The sequence below is a fragment of the Prionailurus bengalensis genome, chromosome A2 (genome assembly GCF_016509475.1).
Source record: "Prionailurus bengalensis isolate Pbe53 chromosome A2, Fcat_Pben_1.1_paternal_pri, whole genome shotgun sequence".
In the NCBI taxonomy this organism is placed as follows: Eukaryota; Metazoa; Chordata; class Mammalia; order Carnivora; family Felidae; genus Prionailurus; species Prionailurus bengalensis.
Genome location: NC_057348.1, coordinates 161,725,129 through 161,749,367, shown reverse-complemented (window position 1 = coordinate 161,749,367; position 24,239 = coordinate 161,725,129). Strand labels below are relative to the sequence as shown.

General features: G+C 52.0%; 1 protein-coding gene across 4 annotated transcripts; it reads left to right on the top strand.

Annotated features, from left to right (window-relative positions):
* Positions 1-201: 201 nt before the first annotated feature.
* Positions 202-24,239, top strand: ZNF746 (zinc finger protein 746). 4 transcript variants are annotated; one of them, XM_043589856.1, is made up of 7 exons: positions 202-417; positions 3,761-4,060; positions 4,193-4,274; positions 5,284-5,397; positions 19,689-19,880; positions 20,373-20,498; positions 21,429-24,239. In XM_043589856.1, exons 1-7 carry the CDS (start codon positions 394-396, stop codon positions 22,484-22,486), a joined length of 1,896 nt encoding a protein of 631 aa, XP_043445791.1. In that variant the 5' UTR covers positions 202-393; the 3' UTR covers positions 22,487-24,239. The 4 variants fall into 4 exon arrangements, with proteins under 4 accessions (XP_043445791.1, XP_043445789.1, XP_043445792.1 ...); XM_043589854.1 differs by having other exon boundaries at positions 322-417; positions 4,148-4,274; XM_043589857.1 differs by having other exon boundaries at positions 325-417; positions 21,432-24,239.

Sequence of the window (24,239 nt, the reverse complement as noted above, 5' to 3'; positions counted from 1 at the left end):
GGGTGGGTGGGTCTGCTGGCGGCGGGGAGGGGCGGGGAGGGGCGGGGCGCGGCGGGCGCCGCGCCTGCCGTTCGCCTCTCCGGGCTGCAGGTGGGGCTGTGCGGCCGCGCTGCCTCCAGGAAGCCTCACGGGCCTGCGCCGGCTCCCAGGATGCAGTGTGGACCGGCCGGGCGCTGACGGCGGCGGCGCGTCTGCGGGCGGAGCGGCGCGGGCCGGCCAGCGAGGAGCGCGGCGACGCGGGCGGAGAAGGCAGGGCAGGGCCGGGCGGGCGCCGCCTGCGGAGAGGCCGGGGGCCGGCCTGCGTGGAGCCGCGCGCGGCGGCGGCGGCGGCGGCGGCGGCGGCGGCGGCGGCGGCGGCGACTTCCTCCGGGCCGGGCCGGACAGCGCACGGCCATGGCCGAGGCGGCCGCGGCTCCGGTAAGGGCGGCCCGCGCGCACCGACGCGCGGACTCGGGGCCCGGGCCCAGCACACGGCGCCGCAGGCCCTGGGGAGGGGCTCCGTGGGCCGGGCCGGGCCTCCGTGCCTGGGCTCCGGCGAGCGGGGCGCGGGGTCCGCCGGGGCCTACGGCGCCCGCCGGCCGGGCCCCCCCATTCGCGGCCGAGCCTGGGCAGGGCGGAACCGACCGTCCCCGCAGCGGAGGCCGCCGCACGCCGAGTTCCTGCAGCCCTCCGCGGCTTCCTGCCCCCGCCCCATCCGCCGGCCCCTCCATCTCCGCGCCCCCCACCCCGCGGCTCCTTTCTCTCCCCACCGCTCTGCCTCGGCGCTCCCTACCCCCCAGCTCCCCCCAGCGGCCTGGTGGCACCTGGGAGGCGTCCGAAGCGGCTTGGATGGCGCGCACACCGAGTGCCCGGCTCCATCGAGGTCGGGGCGGAAGACAGCTGCTCCCTCTCGTAGAAGCAGGCAGGCACCAGCCCTGTTAGGCATTATTTTGTCCTCACAACAAACCTGTGGGGTAGGTGCTCGTTCTGTCATACAAAAGAAAAACCCGAGGCCTGGAGAAGTTAACTTGCCTGGGATCGCACAGCTAGAAAGTGTGTGAAAAGACACAGTTGCTCCGTTTTCGGGGCCGCATTGTGTTTTGGGGGAAGCAGACAGGTACACTGGTGTTAAGGATGCAAAACAGAGGTGAGTGGTTCCTGCATTGAAGTAGAAAGGGGCTGTGGGAGTGCAGGGGAAGGAGAGGGAGGGACTGGCACCCCTCCCTGGCTTGTGCTTCTGTGATTTGAGCTGGGCTTTTAGGGAAGGCTAGGATTTCATCAGGCTGGGCGGACCAGTGGAGCTTTCCAGGTCGGGAGGTGGGCTGGAGCACAGAGAGAAAGCGGGGGGGGGGGGGGGGGGGGGGGGGGCGTGTTCAAGGACCAGAAGGCAGCCCCCTGCACCAGAAGACGGTTTTGGTAGGGAGGCAGTGGGAGAGAAGGCCACAGGAAGGGCTGGAAGGGGTTTTGATGCCTGGACTTCATCATATGGGTGGGAATTCCTTGAAGGATTTGGAGTTCTCTTACCATCCGCTCCCCTGAAGCATGGACTTTCCGCTTCCCTGGCAGGAGTCTGAGGACAGCCCCATATTATCCACCCACCGGTCAGTAAGGAGCTGGGCCTGAGCACAAACAGTCACCACCTCCCACTAAATAGTCTGAAGCCCTTATACGGGGCTCCCTGCCCCATTAAAATGTAAGAAAACTGTGCCTTGCTGGTCGTAAAGTAGTTTACGCAGATGTCCTTTTCCTGCCACGCAAAGATTGGGATACTGGCAGTCAAGTGCACTGAGATGCCGAGTAGGATTTCAGGAGCTGGGGAGCCAGGTGATGAAGTGAGTGGATGCTTCTGGAGCAAACTCTTGGGAGGCTGGGGTCAGATGGCGGTGGTTGATAGGAAAGGACACGTGGGCAAGGGAAGGGATGGTCGCCGTCATGGAGGGTGGCCCAAGGTGCCAGCCCAGTTCAGCCCCTGTAGCCTCGAGGCAGAAACACCTACCCCTTGAGAGCTAGAGTCCCGCCCACATCCAGCTTCCCTCCAATGGTTCTCTGCCTCTCCAGCTCCTCCCCATCCTCTGAGACCCAGGTGAAGCCCTTCTTCAGGTCAGAGGTCATCTGGTATGGCCTCCTAACAGCCACAGAAGCACTGAGGGTGCTTGACAGTCCCCCCCCACGCCTCCCCCATCACTGCTCACACTCTCCTCCTCTCCCTATTATCTGAAGCGTCCACCCATGTTGTTCTCAGTGACTTTCTCCAAAGGAGCCCTCACTCGTTCCTACTAGGCGCCGACCATTTGTTGAGGAGTGGTTTCCAGAACGTTGTAAGGAGCCGTCCGTCCTCAGGCACCGCCAGAAGGAGGCACAAATATCTAAACTTCCTCCCTGACCGGCCGGTCCCACCTTCAGATGTGGGTCAGTCAGGTGGTTCAGCCCGTACCCAAAGCAAAATGAGCCCTTTCCTCAGGGTCCCCAGCTGCCAATCAGGTCATTCAGGCTACCATGCGAACTTTCCAGCAACAGGGAAGTCACTGCTTGGGGCAAGCCTTATGACGGTTATCGGATGTAAAAGTCTAACCTCATGGCATGTTTTTACGTTCTTCCCCAATCTGTCAGGTGTGTCATTGATTCTGGGGTGGCTACAAAAATGTCTGAGACTAATTCTCCCTTTGGGAGGGGCTGGATACCACGAGTGACAAAATCAGACTCTCCAGGGACCCAGGGGACCTGGGTTGCTTTTGACCCCTTTTGACCCCTTGACCCACCAATGCCACCTGTGTCAAAGAGTCTAACTCTTGGCTGATGGAGATTTGCAGTAACGGCGGTTTTTATTAGTTTAAGGAGGAGCAGTTGGGGAGGGGACAAAATCAGATTGCACTGGAGGGAGAGGAATTAGCTGTTTGATTTTTATGTTTATTAGAGTGAGACACGAGGGGCGCCTGGGTGGCTCAGTCGGTTAAGTGTCCGACTTCGGTTCAGGTCACGATCTCCCAGCTGGTGGGTTCGAGCCCCGCGTCGGGCTCCGTGCTGACAGCTCAGAGCCTGGAGCCTGCCTTGGATTCTGTGTTTCCCTCTGTCTCTGTCCCTCCCCCACTTGTGCTCTGACTCTCTCAAAAATAAACAAACATTAAAAAAAATTAAAAAAAAAAAAAGAGACACGAGATACTTTAAAAAAAAAAAAAAGGGAGTTGAGCAATGCTCATGTTTGTGCCGGTTCAGTGAACCAGCTGTTTTTTGTTTGTGTGTGTGTGTGTGTGTGTGTGTGTGTGTGTGTGTGTGTGTGTGTGTTGCTAGGTCATCATCAGTAGACAGTTCCTGTGCGATTACGATGGGAAGTGCAGGCTGGGCTCTAGTAAATCTGCAGTTTACTATTTATGCGCTGAAATGAGCCAGCAGGACTAAGTCACTGTTTATTAGCAGAACTGCACTGAGCGCCTTCCGCGGGCCGCGCACTGTGCTGCGGAAGATGCTCCAGAGAGCCCCCGCAGGCAGATGCAGATTAATGGGCAGGGCAGTGAACGCTGGGATCCGGGTGTGCAAGGTGTGCTACAGAGGCCTGGAGGGAAGGCGCCAGCCCAAACAGCCGTGGTGTCTGAGTCCCCCAGAGGAGCCGATCACCAGGTCGCGATCTGGCGTGTGGCACAGGGCGTCCCCGCTTTCCCTTTGTGCTCCGCACACACCCCCCACCCCCACCCCCCGGCCCAGCCCCCCCACCCCTAGCAGAGATGGGCTCAAGGCACACGGTGGACGGCACGGATGATGGTGGACTTCTCCTTGTTTCCGAAAGATTTCTCCGTGGACAATGGCAGCCACAATTCAGGCCATGGAGAGGAAGATCGAGTCGCAGGCTGCCCGCCTGCTGTCCCTCGAAGGTCGAACTGGGATGGCCGAGAAGAAGCTGGCGGACTGCGAGAAGACGGCCGTGGAGTTCGGGAACCAGCTGGAGGGCAAGTGGGCCGTGCTGGGGACCCTGCTGCAGGAGTACGGGCTGCTGCAGAGGCGGCTGGAGAACATGGAGAACCTGCTGAGAAACAGGAACTTCTGGATCCTGCGGCTGCCCCCGGGCAGCAAGGGGGAGGCCCCCAAGGTACCCCTCGGGCGCTGGGGGTGGGACAGCGCGCGGGGCCCTGCCCGTAAGCGTGTGGGTGAGCGCACGTGGTGCTTGTGGTTCCAGGTGCCCGTGACCTTTGATGACGTGGCCGTGTATTTCTCTGAGCAGGAGTGGGGCAAGCTGGACGAGTGGCAGAAGGAGCTCTACAAGCACGTGATGCGGGGCAACTACGAGACGCTGGTGTCCCTGGGTAAGGCGCGATGCTCAGTTTTCTGCTAAATGTGATTTTGAGTGTCCCCAAACCTCTCTCCTCGTGCTGGCGGGCTTCGCCACAAGGGTGCGTAAATCACTAGAAGCTTTGACCATGCCGGGCGTTACCTCCTCTCACCGTAGAGGAGCACCGGGTGACTGAGTGGAAAGCTTCCTCTAGCGGGTGAAGTTCACGGGTGGCCGGACAGAGAGGCGTGGTGGTGTTTCTCTTAAGCAGGCATGGAGCATGGACGTCTCTGTCCTGCTGAGACGGAGTGTAAAACCTCTGACCGTTCTCGGGTCCAGGAAGGAATCGATCCACTTTCTTTTAGCCTTCTCTTACTGGGGCGTGTGGCCTTGATGGTGACACTCCTCCAGTTTAGTGGACAATACGGGCAGACCATGCTTCCCCTCTGCCCCCACAGACTCCCAGGGCCCCTGTCACTCTCCACATGGGGTAACCCCAAGAGGCTGTTTCTTCCTGGGCTTCTTTCCTCTTGGGATGGTTTCTGCGTGACCCAGACCTGAAGGCAATAAGGCACGCTCAGTGCGGATGGGAACAGGCGCAAGTGTGACGTTAGATTTTAGCTTGAAGGGAGGCGACTGGGTGGTTCAGTGAGCATCTGACTTCGGCTCAGGTCACAATCTCACAGTTCGTGGGTTCGAGGCCCGCATCGGGCTCTATGCTGATAGCTCAGATTCTGGAGCCTGCTTTGGATTCTGTGTCTCCTCTCTCTGCCTCTCTCTCTCTCTCTCTCTCTCTCTCTCTCTCTCTCTCTCTCAAAAAATGAATAAACATTACAAAAAAATCTTTTTAATTAAAATAAAATAAAAATGTCTCCCAGACTGCCAGATGTCCCCTAGGAGACAAAATTGCCCATGGTTGAGAACCAGGACTCTTTACTAATCTAGAAATTTCATTTCTTGGCCATTCTTGGATTCCCAGGCTGCCTGTCCCCAGCTGTGAATGGAACCACGTGGCAAAAGCTAACCTTCCTATCTTTCCTCAGACTACGCCATCTCCAAGCCTGAGGTCCTCTCCCAGACCGAACAGGGGAAGGAGCCGTGCAGCTGGCGTCGCACCGCCCCGAAGGTTCCAGATGTTCCTGTGGACCCGAGTCCAGGTGAGGGGCTGAGAGAAGGCCAGGGATGCCAGGCAATCAGGTGGGAACGGGAAAGGAGAGGGCCAGGGAGGGCATGACTTTCTTTCCACGAAGAGCCAAGGAGAAACCTCAGCCTCGAATGTTTTAAATCTGTTTTTTAATAGTTGAGTTATGACCTACAGCCTGTTCAACAAACAAACACTCTAGGAATACTTCCCAGCGGGGAAACAGGCAGGAAACCTAGCTTTCCAGAAGACGGATAGAGCCAGGGCCCGGAATTAGGGGAAGAGGGAAGAAGTCACTGAGAGGGAAGGTAGGAGTGTGTCGAAGACAAAATTTCTTTCTCAGTTTTATGAAAAGCCAGCCTTACCCCCATCCAAGAGCCGATCTCATCGGCCGGTCACACGTTTCAACGTGATTAGAACCACAGATTTATTTAAGGTGAATCTGGACACCCTGGGCCACGGTCTCAGCTTTTCCTGGAGCCAGTCAGCACCTTTGAAAGTTAAAGAAAGGACAGGTGGATGCGTGAGAAGAGCCTGATCACCAGCGTGATGCCCCAGACAGGTGTAAGGGGTGACAGTCCCTCACTGACCGGGAGACCCCACCTGTGCAGGCTCGAGCCTGCTTTCTCCACAGAACCGCCTCGTCTGTCCCACCTGCCTCAGGATCCCCTGTGGTCCGAACCCCTACGTTACTGGAAAGTCTACCTGTGTTTAATCTGTGATTAACGAAATGTGTTTTCCCTGTTTGCTGCTCCATCGCAATGAGAGGTTCGCCCAGCCAGAGCAGGCGGTGCGTAGAGGTGTCGGGAAAGCGTTCAGCAGTTTAGTTCCCCGGACGGCCCCGCGGACGGCCCCTGAGTCCTTGCTAGGTGCCGAGGGCAGAGCTGGAAGTGGAGCACAGCGGTGCGACTGGGCGGGGCGCCATGTGGTTGGAGACGAGGGATCGGACACCTGCCCGGCTTCCTAGCCTGCGGGGGAGGCCCACCGTGGGTTTGTTCATTTTCCTTATAACATCTACGCGGGGGCCTCTCTGGTTTCCACCCCGTCATTCATGAGAGGGAAGAGGGGCCCCGGAAATACCGTGGCTGCTGGCGGGACCCCACTCGCTCCTCACCCCTTCTGGGCTGGGCATGCCCCCGACAGACCTCGTCTCCGCTTCAGTTCCTAAATTCTCCCGCCCTGCTTCGTGGGGACTCCGTCCCCAGCAAGACCTCAGATCTTCACGCTCTTCCCGGAGCGTCCCCACCCATTCTTGCTCGGGTGGCTTCCCCGGGCCCTGCATTCGCTGCTGCCCGCCCCTGCCCCGCGTCCCGCTCAGCCCCGGCCCGGAAGGCACCGGTGTCCCTGCGCCTCCATGTTGCCCCTGTGCTGGTCTCCCCTCCTCCCTGCAAACCCCCACCTTTCAATCAGACGCCTCCCGTCCTCCTACCGCCTTCCGCGGACCTCCTCTCCGCCCCTGCCAGCATTGCTAGCGATGGCACGTCCCCAGGATGGCGCTCTGAGCACCGCAGCCTCTCTGTTCCTTTGCCCCCACCCTCCACTCGCTCTCCACCACCCACCCGGAGGTCCTGCCCCTGAGGCAGGCCTCCCATCTTCTTGACTTGAACCCGGCGCCCTAGTGCTCCTCCTGTCCTTGCAGATGGCTCTGCCCGGTACCCTGACCCCAGCATCTGGCCCTTCCACTGCCCAGCTAGTCCTCAGTTCCTCCTTGCCCAGCCCGGGCTCTGGTCCACTGGCGTCATCCCCCCGTCACGCCTCTTGTGTGTTCACCTGGCAGAACTATAATCCCGGTTAGATCCATCTGCCTGTGGTGCACCTGTTCCCACGCAGCTGCATGTGGCTGCAGAAAACCCCAGGAGCCTTCTCTTCCTCACCTGCAACCTGGGGGCTTCAGCGCTGCTCCGGGGTCACACGGTGTCTCCTTGGTCCACTCAGTTGCCCAGAGGTTGGCAAACTGTGGCCTGCAGGCCGGATCACTCACCGTCTGTTCTTTTTTTGGCCGCCGGACTGAGAAGGATTTTCATGTTGAAAAAATACTGTTTGAAACAAAAAGAAACAAACCTCGTGGCCCTCCCCCCCCCAGCAGCCTGTCTGCCTCACCTGCGCCCCGTTCTCTGTGTTCGCTGCTGTGGCCATCCCTCCCGCCAAAGGCCTGCCTCTGCTGGACGCTAGATCCGGTCTGGCCTCCTCCCTCATCCTTCCACCAGCATCTGCCTCTGCCGTCGGATGCCCGATCTGGAAACAGACCACTTTTGACCCCACAGCCCTGCCCTCCCACTTCTGCGCTCCTCGTGTCACACTGCCCACAGCCGCTGTCCTCCAGCGCCCGCTTTCTCCCATTCCTCTTCCTGCTCTTGAAGCCCTTCCATCAACATTCCTGGCAAGGCCACCAGGGACCCTCGTGGCGTTACTTTGGGACACTTGTCACCATTGATCACTCTCTTCCCAGATTCACTTCTTTGACAGGAAACCTTCCCGGTTTCCTCCTGCCGCACTTAACACCTTTCCTGTGCTATCCCTGGTGTTCTTTCTGACCTTGAACCGTTGGGGTGCCCTCCCACCTCCGCCCATGCCCCTGTTCTGCCATCCCAGCAGTGGCTCTGAGAGCTCCACGTGCCACCGGTGTGCCTCTTGCCTCACCCCTCCCTCAATTCTGCACACCCCGCTGAGCTCCACCTCCTCCCCCCCCCCCACCCCCAGCAGACACGTCTTCCTCTCCCCTGCCACAATATAGACAGCTGTCCACCCTGCAGGTGCAGGCCAGGACCCAGGAGTCAGCCCAACGCTTTCTCACACCCACATCCATCGGGAAATCCTAGTAGCTGGCACCCCCTTCAGACTTGTGCAGAGTGCCGTCCCGCCTCGCCTCTACTCTGAGGCCATTGTCTCCTGCGGTCACCTTCCAACCAGCCTACCTGCTCCTGCCTTAATCCCCCAGAGCAAGCCCTACACTCTTCTGTTCACAACCCCTTACTGGCTTCCCACTGACTCAGAGACTCTGGCTCATTTCTCTATGTCCCGCTCCCTCTGTTCCAGCCACACCGTCCTTCCTTTCCCCCAACACCGCAGGCTGCTCCAGGCTCCAAGCCTTTGCACTTGCCAGGAATGCCCCTCGGATACTTCCCAGCTCCACCCTTTACCTCCTTTGGGTCTCTGCTTGTTGAAAATTGTGGCCCCTTTCCCCCCCCCAGAATTTCCAGTCTCCTCCTGCTTTGGTTTGTTCCGTAGCAGATGGTGTCATCTATTATGTATATTTCTAGATTGTTATATATAGTTCATATTTACCGAATTGATGGAGATACAGATATTATATGTATTTCACATAGAGATTATGGATTTCATGTTTACAGATTTATGTATGGCCAGTAAATTTCACGAGGACAAGAACCTGTATGTCTTTGGTTCATATGATCATTACAGGCACCTAGAATACCGCCTAGCACAGAGTAGGAGTTCAACAGTTATTTGTTGAGTGTCTGTGGTGTTATGTAATTTAAAATATCTGCGTGTTAAAATATGTGTGTTAAATTCCTTGTTAGATTTCCTAGACTCACTCCTCCCTATGGTAACCAGTTGTCCTAAAGTTGGTGTTTATCCTTTCCATCCACATTTTATGTTTTGTATTATTTTTTGTTTTTAATTTAAAGCCAAGCTAGTTAACATTCAGTGTAATAATGATTTCAGGAATAGAATTTACTGATCCGTCACTTACATATAGCACCCAGTGCTCTTCCTACCAAGGACCCTCCTTAATGCCCATCCCCCGTTTAGCCCATCCCCCCACCCACCTCCCCTCCAGCAACCCTCAGTTTGTTCTCCATATTTAAGAGTCTCTTATGGTTTGTCTCCCTCTCTGTTTTTATCTTATTTTTGCTTCCCTTCCCTTATGTTCATCTGTTTTGTATCTTAAATTCCACATAGGAGTGAAATCATATGATATTTGTCTTTCTCTGACTTACTTCATTTGCATAATACATTCTAGTTCCATCCACATAGTTGCAAATGGCAAGATTTCATTCTTTTTGATTGCCGAGTAATACTCCATGTATGTATGTATGTATGTGTGTATGCGTATATATATGTATATGTATATATACATATATGTGTATATACGTGTATACACACACACACACACACACACACACCACATCTTCTTTATCCATTCATCCATCAGTGGACACTTGGGCTCTTTCCATACTTTGGCTATTGTCGATAGTGCTGCTATAAACATGGGGATGTATGTGTCCCTTCGAAACAGCACACCTGTATGCCGTGGATAAATGCCTAGTAGTGCAATTGCTGGGTCGTAGGGTAGTTCTATTTTTAACTTTTTGAGGAACCTCCACACTGTTTTCCAGAGTGGCTGCACCAGCTCGCATTCTCACCAGCATTGTAAAAGGGTTCTTCTTTCTCTGCATCCTCGCCAACATCTGTTGTTGCCTGAGTTGTTAATGTCAGCCATTCTGACAGGTGAGAGGTGGTATCTCACCGTGGTTTTGATTTGTATTTCCCGGATGATGAGTGATGTTGAGCATCTTTTTGTGTGTCTGTTAGCCATCTGGATGTCTTTGGAAAAGTGTCTACTCATGTCTTTTGCCCATCCATCCCACTTTAAAACTTTTATTTAAAACTATGTGTATATGTAGCCATAAACAATACACAATGTGGTTTTGCAGGTTTTGGAAAGTTATATCAATGTCATTATATTTATCACTCAATATTTGGTATTTCAGGTTTATCTCCACTGATGCGTATAGATCAAGTCCATTCATTTTAACAGATGCTTACTATCCCCAAAGCAACCGCATTACATTTATTATCCACTGGTCTGTTGATTTGCACTTCCGCTGTGTGTGATTTTTCCCTCTCACAAGTGGTGCTGCAGTGGGCAGTTTTACACCTGTCTCTCTGTGTCCATGAGCCGCAGACTCTCTGGGGAATAGACCCGGAGAGGAACCCCTGCATCACAGGGCACACTTGTCTACACCTCTGCTGTTGCCATGGTTACACTAGCGTGTCCCGCTCCCTTCAGCAGTTCTGAGTACCTGTTTTCTTACAGCTTTGCCCACTTTCGTCATTAGACTCTCGCCAGTCTGATAGAGGTTGAAATGAACGGCATCGTTTTTATTTGCATTTCCCCAACTCTTAGGGAGATGGAGCCTCCTTTTCACGTTTATTTGGTTTCTTTGCAAATTGTCTTTTTCTGGTTTTCACTCTCTTATCGATTCAGACTTTACATAGGTTCTGGATACTAACCCTTTGTCTGTTATTTGCATTACAAAACATCTCCCAGTCTGTATCAGGTCTTCTAAGTTTGTAGTGCCTTGTATAGAAGTCTTGATTTTGGGTCGAATCATACTTACCCATTTCTTCCTTTACGATCTGCTTTTTCTATCTTAAGATAGCCTTCCCTACCTCATTCCAGGTCAGAAGGACATTCGCCTCTACCTTCTTTTTTTTTTTTTCAACGTTTTTTTTTTTTTTTTTTTTTTTTAAATTTATTTTTGGGACAGAGAGAGACAGAGCATGAACGGGGGAGGGGCAGAGAGAGAGGGAGACACAGAATCGGAAACAGGCTCCAGGCTCCAAGCCGTCAGCCCAGAGCCTGACGCGGGGCTCGAACTCACGGACCATGAGATCGTGACCTGGCTGAAGTCGGACGCTTAACCGACTGCGCCACCCAGGCGCCCCTAACCTCTACCTTCTTATAAAACTTTCAGAGTTTTGCTTTTCACATTTAAGTGTTTATCAAGAATTAATATATGTGTAGGTTGCAAGGAAGAATGAAAAATGTTTTTCCCCACAAGGGTATCTGATTTCCCAACAAAGTTTGCTGAGGATTCTTTCTTTTCTCCAATGATTTGTACTGCCAGTTTGGTCGTGAACCGGGTTCCCATACACACAGGCACATTTTCTGGGCTCTTTATTCTGTGTTTTGGGTCTTGGTCTCTACACCAACACGCACTGTTTTAGCTTCATAATAAGCCCTCGTACCTAGAAGACTAAGCCTTCCCTACTTGCTCTCCAGAACTTTCCGTGGCTTTTGTTCTTCTTGGGCCTTTGTTCTCCTATATGAGTTTCAGAATCTTTATGTCAAGTTCTCAGAAAATCTGGCTGGCATTCTGATTGGAATTGCATTTACTGTATAATTTCATTTCTGGAGAATTACCCTTATTACAATATGAGCCCCTCTACCCATGGGAAGACTCGTTTAACGAAGGCTTCTGTGTGTGCTTGAAGAAGGCTTCAGTTTTCTCTGATCGTTGTGTCTATTGTGAATGGGGTTTTTACATTAATTACACTTTTTATTATATGAAATTTATTGTCAAATTAGTTTCCATACAACACCCAGTGCTCACCCCAAAAGATGCCCCTCTTCAATGCCCATCACCTACCCTCCCCTCCCTACATTTTAAATAGTTATCACAGGTACACAGCTCTGCTGTTGACTTTCTTTAGTAAAAAACAACTTTTACTCAACTTTCTTATTCTAATGATTTGCCAATTTAGGTTCTCATGGTTTTTTGGTTTGGGTTTTTTTTTTTTTTTTGGTGTTTTTGGTTTTTTTTTGTTTTTTTTTAATGTAGGCAATTGTACCCTCCACAGATAACACAAAAGTTATCTCTTCTTTTTAAATTGTTGTAACTTTATTTTTCTCATCCAGCAGTTTGGCTAGGACATTGCCGAGCAGTTCCAGAGATAGCTGGCATCCTTATCTGTGAGGTGCTTTGAAGGTCTCAGCAGTTAAGGATGGTTTTTGCCATAGACTTTCGATAGTACTCTTATTATAAGTTTATAGAAGTTTCCTTCCACTTCTGGCTAAAGCTATTGTGAGCAAGTATTATGTTGTATCAAATGGGTTCTTTTTTTCTTTTTTAATATTGTTTTGTTTCTTTAAAACATTGTAACCGTATATCATACATAACATTAGCAAATACATACAGAACAAAATCCGTGTGACCCTTGGAGAATCATAGTAAACACCCATAGTCTCAATACCCAGCATCAGAAATAGAACACAGCCAGAACCTTCCATGGCCCCATTGTCATTCTCTGATCCCATCCCCCCCCCCTTCCTTTTACAGATAAACAGAAAATTCAGAAGTAGATATGACCAGTCCCTTGGTTTTCTTTACATTTTTCATTCCTTGTGTGTATATTCCTAAATGCCATTGTGAACCTTTTTTGAATGACACCACACCATCTCTAGTCTTCAAGTTGAACTTGGTGCAGATCATACCATCCGTATCCTTTCGTTTGACCTTGATTCTGAGCGGCGTCCCTGCTGATGCGGTACAGCTGACGTCCGTTCCTTTTCACCACTTCATGGGTTTCTCTCTTATGACTATGACACAGCGCATTTTTTCCTTCTGCTGATGGGCGTTTGTCTTGTTTCTAACTTTTTTGCTTTTAGGAACAGTGATGTTGGGAACATCGTTACGCGTGCGCAAAACTTTTTCTAGTTGTAGACCCGGGCGTGGAACTGCCGGGGCCTAGGAAAGATGCATGTTCGACTTTTCCAGGTGACGTCTGAGTGTTCAAAGCGGCACTGCCACCAGGCACCCGCCAGCGGTGCCCAGACGTCCGCGGCACCTCATCCTCGCCAGCCCCGGAAATGCCTGCGTCCTCACTTCTGCCCATCTGGTGGGAGTGAACCGGGTTAAAAGTCGTATTTTACCACGTGCATTTTCCTAATTAGTGAGATTGCACATCACGTCCCCCGCTTCCAGGCCACTTACCTTTCCTTTTCTGTGAAATGCCTGTTGAGTGTGTCTGTTGTCCATTTCTCTTGTAAGTTGTTTTCCCTTTCCTTACCGATTTGTAAGCGCTCCTTTCATGTTCTGAGTATTAATCTTCTCGTCAGGTATGTGTATTGCCGATACCTTCTCCGGTCACGGTGTATTTTAAAGAACAGATGCTTTTGATTTTAATGTACCGGGATTTACTAGTTTTTACCTTTATGGTTTGTCCTTTTTATGTCGTAAACTAGTAAGAAATCTTCCCTACCTCGAGGTTGCGATACACCATCTCACATTTTCTTCTAAAGGTTCTGCCTTCCGCGTTCAAGCGCTGAGTCTGTCAGGGCTGGATTTCCCTGGCGGTGGGAGGCGGGAGCCTGGTCCCTCCACACCAGTGCTTCAGGTCTTTTCCTTTGTTCTTTGGGGTCAGCTTCTCAATTGCCTTACAATAAGTTCTGTGAAAAATCCAGCTGGGATTGTGGTTGGAGTTGCACTCAGTCTATTATGCCCGGTGGAGACAACAGACTCCTTTGCCGTTATTCGTGTTATTTGTGAATGTCTGAAGCCCCTCCGTTCAGCTCATCTGCACTCTCTCATTGAAGTTTTAGAATTTTCCCCCCAAAAGATCTTGTTTTTGTTGTTATTAGGTATGTTACTAGGTTCCTGGTGTTTATTTTTATTCTTTCTTTTTTTTTTTTTTTTTTTTTTTTTTAGTTTTTTCTCTTGTATTTTTCTTAAGTTTTATTTATTTATTGTGAGAGAGAGAGAGAGAGAGAGAGAGAGAAAGAATGAGTTGGGGGGGGGGGGGAGACGGGAGCAGAGAGAGCGAGAGAGATGCAGAGAACAATGCAGGGCTCGAACCCACGAACTGTGAGATCATAACCTGAGCTGAAATCCAGAGTCAGATGCTTAACCGACTGAGCCACCCAGGCGCCCCTTTCGTTGTATTTTTTTAAATCATTATTACCAGTGGTGCCTTTTGTTAACATGCTTCTTCTATCTGTTGCCGATGTTTGCTAGAGCTGCGGGGCAGGAAACACTCCTCTCCAGGCACCATATCTCTCGCAGGGGTTCAGTTATGTGACATCCCTCTCTGCCCCCAGGCATCCCCTCCAGGGGGCCCACCAGGGACAGTCCTTGTTTGTCTGTCCTCCTCCCCTGGGGCAGCTGGTCACCCACAGGGGACAGGTTCCTTCACTGCGGTCAGGTAGGGGACTTCCTGTCCTAGAGTCAGTAGTAGGAACCCCTCTTGTGCACGATAATCCTCAGCTATCATTATGTAATAAAAACAGTTTACCCTCACCTGACTTCCTCTTTTGTTTTATTTTCTCTGTTAAGATCCACGACAGGGAAGAAAAATGGTAGTTGATAGGCTCCCTTAAAACCCTTTTGGAAAGCATACAAAAATACAGTTGTATTTCATTTACTGATATTTCCACCTAAAAACCTTGCTCACATTCTCATTAATGCTAATAACATTGCTAATAATTGTCTGATGATTCTCAGATCTCCTGAAAAGATAATCCTGTCATCTATGAGTAATAAGAATGTTTTGTCTCCTTTCAGATCTTTACGGTTAATTTTTTTCTTGTCTTATTATGCTGGCTGAAATAAAAGTAGCGATAGCAGGTATCCTTGGTTCATGATTTTAAAGAGAATGCTTATTAACTTTTCACATTGAGTCTAACGTTTGTTAAAGGTTTTGTTTATCAGTACCCTTCATGAAGTTAAAGAAGTTTCCCATATTTCCAATTGATGAGATATTTCTAATAAGGAAAGATGTTGAATTTTTATAGAATGCTATTCTGGTGTTTGTTGAGATGATTATGTGATTTTTCCTCCGTTAACCTGCTAATACGGCAAATTATGTGATTTTCTTTTGTTGAATCAATCCTGTGATCTGAGAATAAACCTAACTTAGTCATGAACCTTTATATACACTGCTGGATTCTGGATTTAGTATGCTAGTTGTTTAGGATTTTTGAATCTTTGTTCATGAGTGAAACTGGCCTATTTTACTTTTTCAGACTGTCTGTCTGGTTTTGATATAAGCTATGACGTATTCCCTCCTTTTTTATTTTCTCAGAGCGTTTGTGTAATATTGCAATTATCCGTTCCTTGAATGTTGAGTAGAGAATACCAGTGAGGCCATCTGGGCCTCAAGTGGTCTTTGTGGGGGGAGATTTTGGTCTACTGACTGAAGTTCTTTAATAGGGATAGGACTATTCAGGTTTTCTATCACTTTTTAGTCAGTTTTAGCAAATTCTAGTTTTTCTAAGAAATTTGTCCACCTCCCCAGAGTTTCCAAATGACTTGGAGTAACATTCATAAAACCATCTTCTAATCTCTGCTGTGTTTATAATTCTGTTCTTTTTCCATTCTTCATGTCGATTATCAGTGCTTTCTCCTTTTTTTCTTGATAGATGTAACGGTTTAATAGTCTCTTCAAAGAACCAACTTTTGGCTCTCTGTATTCTATCTTTGTTTTCTCTTTTATTAATTTATGCTCTTGTATTGTTGCCTGTCTTCTACTTTTTATTTATTTTATTTTTAATGTTTATCTATTTTGAGAGAGAGTGTGTGCACGAGTGGGGGAGGGTCAGAGAGAGAGAGAGAGAGAGAGAGAATCCCAAGCAGGCTCCACACAAACTGTGAGATCGTGACCTGAGCCAAAATCAAGAGCCAGACTCAACTGGCTGGGCCACCCAGGCATCCCTGTCTTCTAGTTTTTAAAGGGGTTTTGTTGTGCATGTCATTTCTTTTCCAGCATCTTGCCCTGACCCTTAATTTTCAACCCGTCTTCTCTTTTTAATATAAATATACAAGGTCATAAAATTCCCTCTAAGTACCATTGTAGATGCAACTCACATATTTTGATAAATTATATTTTCATTAGCATTGGGTTCCAAATATCTTCTAATTTTCATGTGATTTCTCCTTAGAGTCTTGAATTATTTAGAAAACATAGATTTTTTTTTTATGTTTATTTTCGAGAGAGAGAGAGAGAGAGAGAGAGAGAGAGAGAGAGAGACAGAGTGTGAGTGGAGGAGGGGTAGAGAGAGAGAGGGAGACACAGAATCCGAAGCAGGCTCCAGGCTCTGAGCTGTCAGTCAGCACAGAGCCCAACGTGGAGCCCAAACCCACAAACTGTGAGATCATGATCTGAGCCAAAGTCAGTCGCTTAACCTACTGAGCCCCCCAGGCGCCCCAGATATTTTTAAATTTTAGTAGGTATGGGGAGTTTGGGGGTATATGTTATTGATTTCTAACTTAATGTTATAGTTACAAAATCAGTGTTTAAAAGATTAGTATTTTAAAAATTGACTAAAGTTTGCTTTATGGTCTAGAAAGTGTTCATTTTTCCTTCTTGCTCGGGGTGGCTTAAAAAACTTGAGTTTTCCTTGTCTTTAGATTCCACTGTGTCCATCTGATCAGGTTTGTTAATAGTGTATTCGAATCCTATGACCTTGAGTCAGCTAGATTTATCAGTTATAGAAACAGGTATGTTGAAATACTCCACTGAGAAGTTGGGAGTTATTTCTTCTGGAGTTTTGCTGTATTATTTTAAAGCTAAGTTATTAGACTAAAAATGTAGAATTAGTTTTTCTTTCTGGCCAATATAACTTTGCACAGTGGTCCTTTTTTTATTTCTGTAAATATTTCTCTTTTTAAATTCTATTTCGACGGGGCACCTGGGTGGCTCAGTTGGTTAAGCTTCCAACTTCGGCTCAGGTCATGATGTCACAGTTTGTGAGTTCGAGCCCCATGTCGGGCTCTGTGCTGACAGCTCAGAGTCTGGAGCCTGCTTCAGTTTCTGCATCTCCCTCTCTCTCTCTGACCCTCCCCTGCTTGTGCTCTGTCTCTGTGTCTCTCTCTCAAAAATAAATAAACATTTTTTTTAAAAAATCTATTTTGGGACGTCTGGGTGGCTCAGTCGGTTAAGCCTCTGACTTTGGTGCAGGTCATGATCTTGTGGTTTGTGAGTTCAAGCCCCACGTTGGCCTCTGTGCTGACAGCTCAGAGCCTGGAGCCTGCTTCCGATTCTGTGTCTCCTTCTCTCTCTGCCCTCCCCTTCTTGTTCTGTCTCTCTCTCTCTCTCTCTTAAAAATAAACATTGAGGGGCGCCTGGGTGGCGCAGTCGGTTAAGCGTCCGACTTCAGCCAGGTCACGATCTCACGGTCCGTGAGTTCGAGCCCCGCGTCAGGCTCTGGGCTGATGGCTCAGAGCCTGGAGCCTGTTTCCGATTCTGTGTCTCCCTCTCTCTCTGCCCCTCCCCCGTTCATGCTCTGTCTCTCTCTGTCCCAAAAATAAATAAACGTTGAAAAAAAAAATTAAAAAAAAAATAAAATAAACATTGAAAAAAATTTTTTTTAATTTTATTTCATCAGATATGGGATAACTGCATCTTTTTAAAAATTTTCTTTATTCTGGCTTTGATTCTTTTACACTGCTTTTGCAGCCTTCTGTTGTAGGCGTGTCTTTTGCAAACCGCATATAGTTAGGTTTCTTGTTCATTTTTAGTCCGATCATCTTTACCTTTTAAATGTCCAGCATGGTGGGCACTAGCCACATGTGGCTGTTGGTGACTTAAAAAGTACTATAAAGATGAGATACATAAATGCTGAACATTTTGGATATATTGGGTTAAGTAAAATATATTGTTAAAATTAATTCCACCTGTTTCTTTTTATTTTACTATTTTTTTTTTTAACATTTGTTTATTTTATTTTTGAGAGAGAGAGAGAGAGCACGAACTGGGGAGGCGCAGAGAGGGAAAGAGAGGTAGAATCCCAGGCAGGCTCCACACCACCAGCACAGAGCCTGACGCGGGGCTTGAACCCAGAAACCGTGAGATCATGACCTGAGCTGAAGTCAGACACCCAACCGACTGAGCCACCCAGGCGCCCCTCCTGTAATCAGTTTTGATACTCTCATCAGATGCTCCCCCTTTTTATTTTTCTGAATATATTAAGGTCCATATTCTGTATATGGTAATTCCAGTATCCTAACATCTCTGCAGGGCAGATGCTGCAGTGTGTGGTCTGCTGACCCACTGAGGCAGCTGCTTTTCTGGTTGAGGTGGCGATTTGTAGTTGTGAGCTCAGTAATGTCTGAGAACTGTGTTTATTTTTTTTGTCATGTTTAATTTTATTTATTTACTTTGAGAGAGACGGAGAGTGAGCTCGCACGCATGGGCACAAGCCAGGGAGGAGCAGAGAGAGAGGGAGAGAGAGAGAATCCCAAGCAGGCTCCACGCTGTCAGCACAGAGCCCGACAGGGGGCTCGATCTCAGGAACCGTGAGATCATGACCTGAGCTGAAACCAAGAGTCAGACGCTTAACCTACTGAGCCACCCAGGCATCCCCTGAAAGATTTAAGATGTTTAAGATGCTGTCATCCTGAGACTCTCTGTCCACCTCTGCTGGTCCTTGGGGCCACCAAGACCTTGGCCTGGAGGTTTCCGGGCCACTCCGTGGTGTGACCTGGCACCAATGACCCTCGGGCACAGGCTGTGCTGTGTCAACTCCCACGCTGATACTTAAGACACCATATCCTTCAGCTTCTTTTTTCCATAGTTCTTGGGAGTGAGTTCGGCCACGACTCTCGTGTTGTTTGGCCGCTCTCCTGGTTTGTAAGTTTATTTTCATAGGACCTCCTGTGGCCTGAGTTTATTTTCATAGGACCTCCTGTGGCCTGAGTTGGGGGGGGGGGGTGTCCCCATGGGCAGGTTTGCATTCCCTGTGCTGGGCGGGGGGGGGGGGGGGGGGGGCCGCCTGGGCGCCGTGGTGGTCAGCCAGCGTTTCTGTTAATTTCTCAGCTTAGGGTCTCTGTACCACGTAGGCAGTATGAATTCGGTGTGGACATGGGGAAATTCCTGTTTCTTAGGGTGGCTGTCCCACCCGTGGCTCTAGACAGGTGGCGGCTTCCTTGTAGCGCCCTCAGGTGGATGGAGTTATTTCCAGCTCCCAGCTCACTGAAGGGACAGAGCCTCCTGGCTCCTGGCTTCACGCAGGCAGCTCAGCACTGTCTCGCCACACGTGGACATCAAAGCCCAGCCTCCAAGGCCTGTGTCCTGTTCCAGCAACTCCCTGGGTCACCTGGCCTCTGTTCCAACTCTTGATTTGACTTTGCATTTGCTCTTTGATTCTTATATCTGGAATCTTTGTTTTATGCTCACTCATACATGTGCGGGGGGGGGGGGTGCGGAGGGGTATGGTTTGGGGGGATACTCGGGCTTACATTTTATGTAACGTTTCTGTGTTAAGAGTGAGGGCAGGACCTCCCCAGAGCAGCGCGGCCTTCCCCAGGGACCAAAGATCCAGCCCTAAGAACTCACGGTCGTATTCCTCACCCCTTCCCACCCTCCCCTATGCTCACTACCGTGTGACCTCACGCTTTGCCCAGAAGGCCCCGCTGCCCCTGCTTGCTCTGGCCTTCCGTTCCCACCAGGTTCTTTTGCCATCTGAGCCTTGTAAGCGCCCGTGTCCATTTCCTTGGCTGGATGTGTGTCCCCCACCGGGGCCGAGGGGCCCTGATGCTGTGTGTTCATGCACTTTCCCTTTCTCAGGCTCGGGGCCCCCGGTTCCTGCCCCTGACCTCTTAATGCAGATCAAGCAGGAGGGCGAGCTCCAGCTCCAGGAGCAGCAGGCTCTGGGGGTAGAGGCCTGGGCAGCCGGACAGCCGGATATCGGGGAGGAGCCGTGGGGCCTCAGCCAGCTGGACTCCGGAGCAGGAGACGTCTCTACAGATGCCGCCTCTGGTGAGTGGCCGCAGCTAAAGCAGACACAGGGACAAGTGTGGGGGCTGACGGCAGGGTGTGGGAAAGGACCTGGAAGCACCGTGGAGCTGTGGCCTCCCAGATCTTGGACATCCGGCCTGACCCACTGGGGAGTTTTCCCCCATGAAGGGAGGGGGCTGTGCCTAATGATACCTTGTGCCCGCCCCCCCCCCCCCCCCGGTTTGGTGGTGCTCACGTCTCAGAGCCTCTCTGCCTGACCTCGGTCCACTGCACTCCTGTTTGCCTTGCCCTCGCCCCAGGGCAAATTGCCAGCTGCCTCGCATTACAGAGGCCTGCATGAAATAAGCAGTGACATTGAGCTTCCTGGTGCCTCAGAGAAGGGGGCCACAGAAAACTGGGTGCGGGAGAGGAGAGGTGGTTACGCTCCCGCAGAAAAGGCCCAGGTGGGATCTTAGAGTCTCACCTGCCCTTCCTTCCCCTAACCCCCGGGGCTCTGATCTGTCCTCACTGCAGGCGTCCACTCCAACTTTTCCACCACGATCCCACCCACTTCCTGGCAGGCGGACCTCCCTCCCCATCACCCTTCTTCAGCATGCTCGGACGGGACACTGAAGCTCAACACAGCAGCCTCCACGGAAGGTATGGTGCGGCTGAGAGGGGGCGGGAAAGGCTCGCGTCTGCCTGCAAGGCTGCCTCGGCCCAGGGCCCTCGTTTTTACTGCCGAACTGCCCTGACCTCTCAGCCAACAGGCCTTTAGGTGTCTGTGGCGTTAGGACTCTATAGTCTGTCCTTGATCTCCTTCCAAACTCTTAAGCTCAAACAGCCTTTCTTGAGAGCGTATGTGTTTCCGACTGTCCCTTTCATATATGGTCCTAACCAGTCAACCCTGCTAAAGCTGATCCCTTGAGAGGACGTATCGCCTGCCCAGGCTCAGCCATCCTGGCTCTCTGCTGGCGTGGGAAAAACCAAACCAGACCAGAGCCGCTTGTGACCCATCAACACTACCAAAGACAGGCGTCCGAAGGCCAGGATCAGGAAGAACGACTACCAAACTTATGGATTAGTTTTCCATTTACTTCTGTTTTGAAGGCCAGTTATCTGTTACTTTCCTCATTCCTGTCATATTTGTGCTAAAAGCCCAGGTCCCTGATATAAAACTTCAGGATGTGAGAGTCAAGTACATTTATATAAAATCAAACACAGTTTTACTGTTTGGCTAATATTTTTCTCACTAGCCGGCGGGCCACATAGAATGCTTGCTGCATTCCAAACGTGCCCACCAGTGGTCAGCCTTAGGATGAACTCAGGAGTAGCCTTAATAACCAAAGCGAAAATGGGACCCGGGTGAGCAAATGCGATGGTTGCTTTACCTGTGAAGGTCCTCGCCCAGGGTTTGGCCGCATGACTGCCGGTGGGGGGGCTCTGCCCAACGGGATCCTGAGGCTTGGGAGAGTAGGACTCACCGTCATGGTGGAGCGGAGTAGCTGCCGAACAGCCAGACGGAAGGATCGGCTCCTCCCTTAAGCAGGTACGGGACGCGACGATACCGGGTCCTTCTGCCTTTCTCAGCAGATGTCAAAATTGTGATAAAAACAGAAGTCCAGGAAGAGGAGGTGGTGGCCACGCCAGTGCATCCTACCGACCTGGAGGCTCACGGGACCCTGTTTGGACCAGGCCAAGCCACAAGGTTTTTCCCTAGTCCCGTCCAGGAAGGAGCCTGGGAAAACCAGGGCGGCTCCTTCCCCAGCCAGGACCCTGTGCTGGGGCTGAGAGAGCCCGCCCGGCCTGAGCGGGACATGGGCGAGCTCAGCCCCGCGGTGGCCCAGGAGGAGACCCCGCCGGGGGACTGGCTCTTTGGGGGGGTCCGGTGGGGCTGGAATTTCCGGTGTAAGCCCCCCGTGGGCCTGAACCCGAGGACTGGGCCCGAGGGGGTGCCCTACACCTCCCCCGACAGCGGGGAGGCCGTGCTGGACCCCAGCCAGGCCCCGAGACCCTTCGGCGACCCCTGTAAATACCCCGGCCGGACCAAGGGCTTCGGCCACAAGCCGGGCCTGAAGAAGCACCCCGCCGCCCCGCCGGGAGGGCGGCCCTTCACCTGCGCCACGTGCGGGAAGAGCTTCCAGCTGCAGGTGAGCCTGAGCGCGCACCAGCGCAGCTGCGGGCCGCCCGAGGGGGCGCCGGGGGCGGCGGGCGGCGGCGCGCGGGACGGCAGCGCGCTGCGGTGCGGGGAGTGCGGCCGCTGCTTCACGCGCCCCGCGCACCTCATCCGCCACCGCATGCTGCACACGGGCGAGCGGCCGTTCCCCTGCACCGAGTGCGAGAAGCGCTTCACCGAGCGCTCCAAGCTCATCGACCACTACCGAACGCACACGGGCGTGCGGCCCTTCACCTGCACGGTCTGCGGCAAGAGCTTCATCCGCAAGGACCACCTGCGCAAGCACCAGCGCAACCACGCGGCGGGGGCCAAGGGCCCGGCCCGCGGCCAGCCCCTCCCGCCCCTCCCGGCCGGGCCCCCGGACCCCTTCAAGAGCCCGGCCTCCAAAGGACCCTTGGCCTCCACAGACCTAGTGACCGACTGGACTTGTGGCCTGAGCGTCCTGGGACCCAGCGACGGCGCGGACCTGTGACGCCCCCCGCCCTCCCCCGCCCGAGCTGGCGAGGGTGGGGGGGCGCCCCGGTGTCCTGGCCCCGCTGCAGGCCGCGCGCCTAAGGAGAGCCCCACTCGGAGGCGGCAGGGCGGTGGTGGGAACGGAGCCCGGGGAAGCCGGTTTCCCAGCCGCTGAACTGATCGCTGGAGGGAGAGAAACTATCAAACGATCCGGCCTCCACCTCTAAACAAAGTAGAATTCTCTGATTGTGGAACTGAGCAGCATAGAATTTTAAGTAATTTAATTATGGAGACTTTTTTTTTTTTTTTTTTTTTTTTATTCTTGACGAAAACGCTGGAAAATAGTCGTAGCACCAGTTTAAACTTTATAGTGTACTTTCGGTTTCCGGAGCGTGCGTTTGTGTGGGCTGTGACCGTACCAAGTCCGACAGTGAGTTGGCCGGCTGGGGACACAGGTGAGGAGGGTCCCGGACCTGCCCTGGCCCCGCTGACTCCTAGGGAGGGGCCGGTGGGGGTGGCGGCGCAGCAGAGTTGAGAAACCCCCGCCCCACCTGGCCACCAAGCTGGCCTGGCGGTGGGGCAGGCCTGGGCCTGGGGCTCCAAGCTCCTCCCATCACCCATCCCCTCCAGGGTGTGGAACCCCCACCACGGGTCAGAGTCCGCAGGGAGAAGGACGCGCCCACCGGCAGCCAGTCCCGTTCCCCAGCTTGCCCCTCCATCTGAAAAGTCCCCCCACCCAAAGTGCTGGCCCATTATGGGCCATCTGCCGCCCCTAACGGCAAGGGATCTGGGTGGTGTCACCCTGTTATGGGACTCAGGGCCTCATAAAGGAGAGCCACCTGAAAACACAGTGTTAGGGCTGCGCAGGGGAGGAGGCAGAGGTGGGCAGGCCCAACCTTTCACCCTCAGTTACCGGTGGAGCCAGGAACAAAGCCTGGCCTGCCGAACCCCACGAACCCCATGTGGGGCCACTTTCCTCTCCAGCCAAATGCTTCTCTTTCCTTTGCTCTGTGTAGTGAGTGTTTCTTCGTTGTCAGAACGCTTTCACATCGCGTCTCATTTGATTACTGTGACCTTGTAAAGCACGCGGGACGAGTGTTGTTAGAGACGAGGAAGTAAACTCCTCCAAGGGCACCCCTCCCAGCCTCACGCGGGAGTGCGAGGCCGCGTGCCAGCAGTCGAGGAAGGCCACGGATTAGACAGGCTGGTCGTCCTGGAGCACCGCCGGCTTGGGGGAAAGAAGGTACTCGAGGCTGCCCTCTTAAGATCTGTACCACCGCTGGCCGAGCAAAATCATTAGGCGGCAAGGTTCTGCTGGCCTGTCTGGAGTGTGCACCCATTCTCCCCAGGGGGCGGGGGGGGGGGGTTGGGGGGAGGGTGCCGGGTGGCAGGTCTGAGGCTGCGTGAGGGGCAAGTGCTTGTTCATTCCCCCTCTGACATCGTAGAGGTAGAATGAGAAACGGCCCAGGTTTCTTGATTCTGCCGCAATGCTGTCCCTACCACACAAGTGTCCGTTCCTGTTTCGTTGGCACAGCCACTGGTCCCCTTGCCCCCAACGGGTAACCTGTTCCCCCCTGAGGAACCAGAGACCGTGGCTTCCTTTCAGTCCGCTTCCTCATGCGTCCTTTTGTTAGGCAATAGACTAGTTCGGAAAATTGTTTATGTACTGTATATTTTGTACCCGTTTACACTTCTAATATTGATATAACTGATATTTTGAAAAACGGATGAAGAGGAAACATCCTGTTAAAATAAAACCTAACCAGCACCAA

Bases quoted from the DNA above. Each gene is read 5' to 3' on its own strand.
- ZNF746 (XM_043589854.1), top strand. From the start codon at position 394: ATGGCCGAGGCGGCCGCGGCTCCG. The intron at 4,275-5,283 runs GTAAGGCGCGAT...ATCTTTCCTCAG, and splicing joins CGAGACGCTGGTGTCCCTGG to ACTACGCCATCTCCAAGCCT. The intron at 5,398-19,688 runs GTGAGGGGCTGA...TCCCTTTCTCAG, and splicing joins TCCTGTGGACCCGAGTCCAG to GCTCGGGGCCCCCGGTTCCT.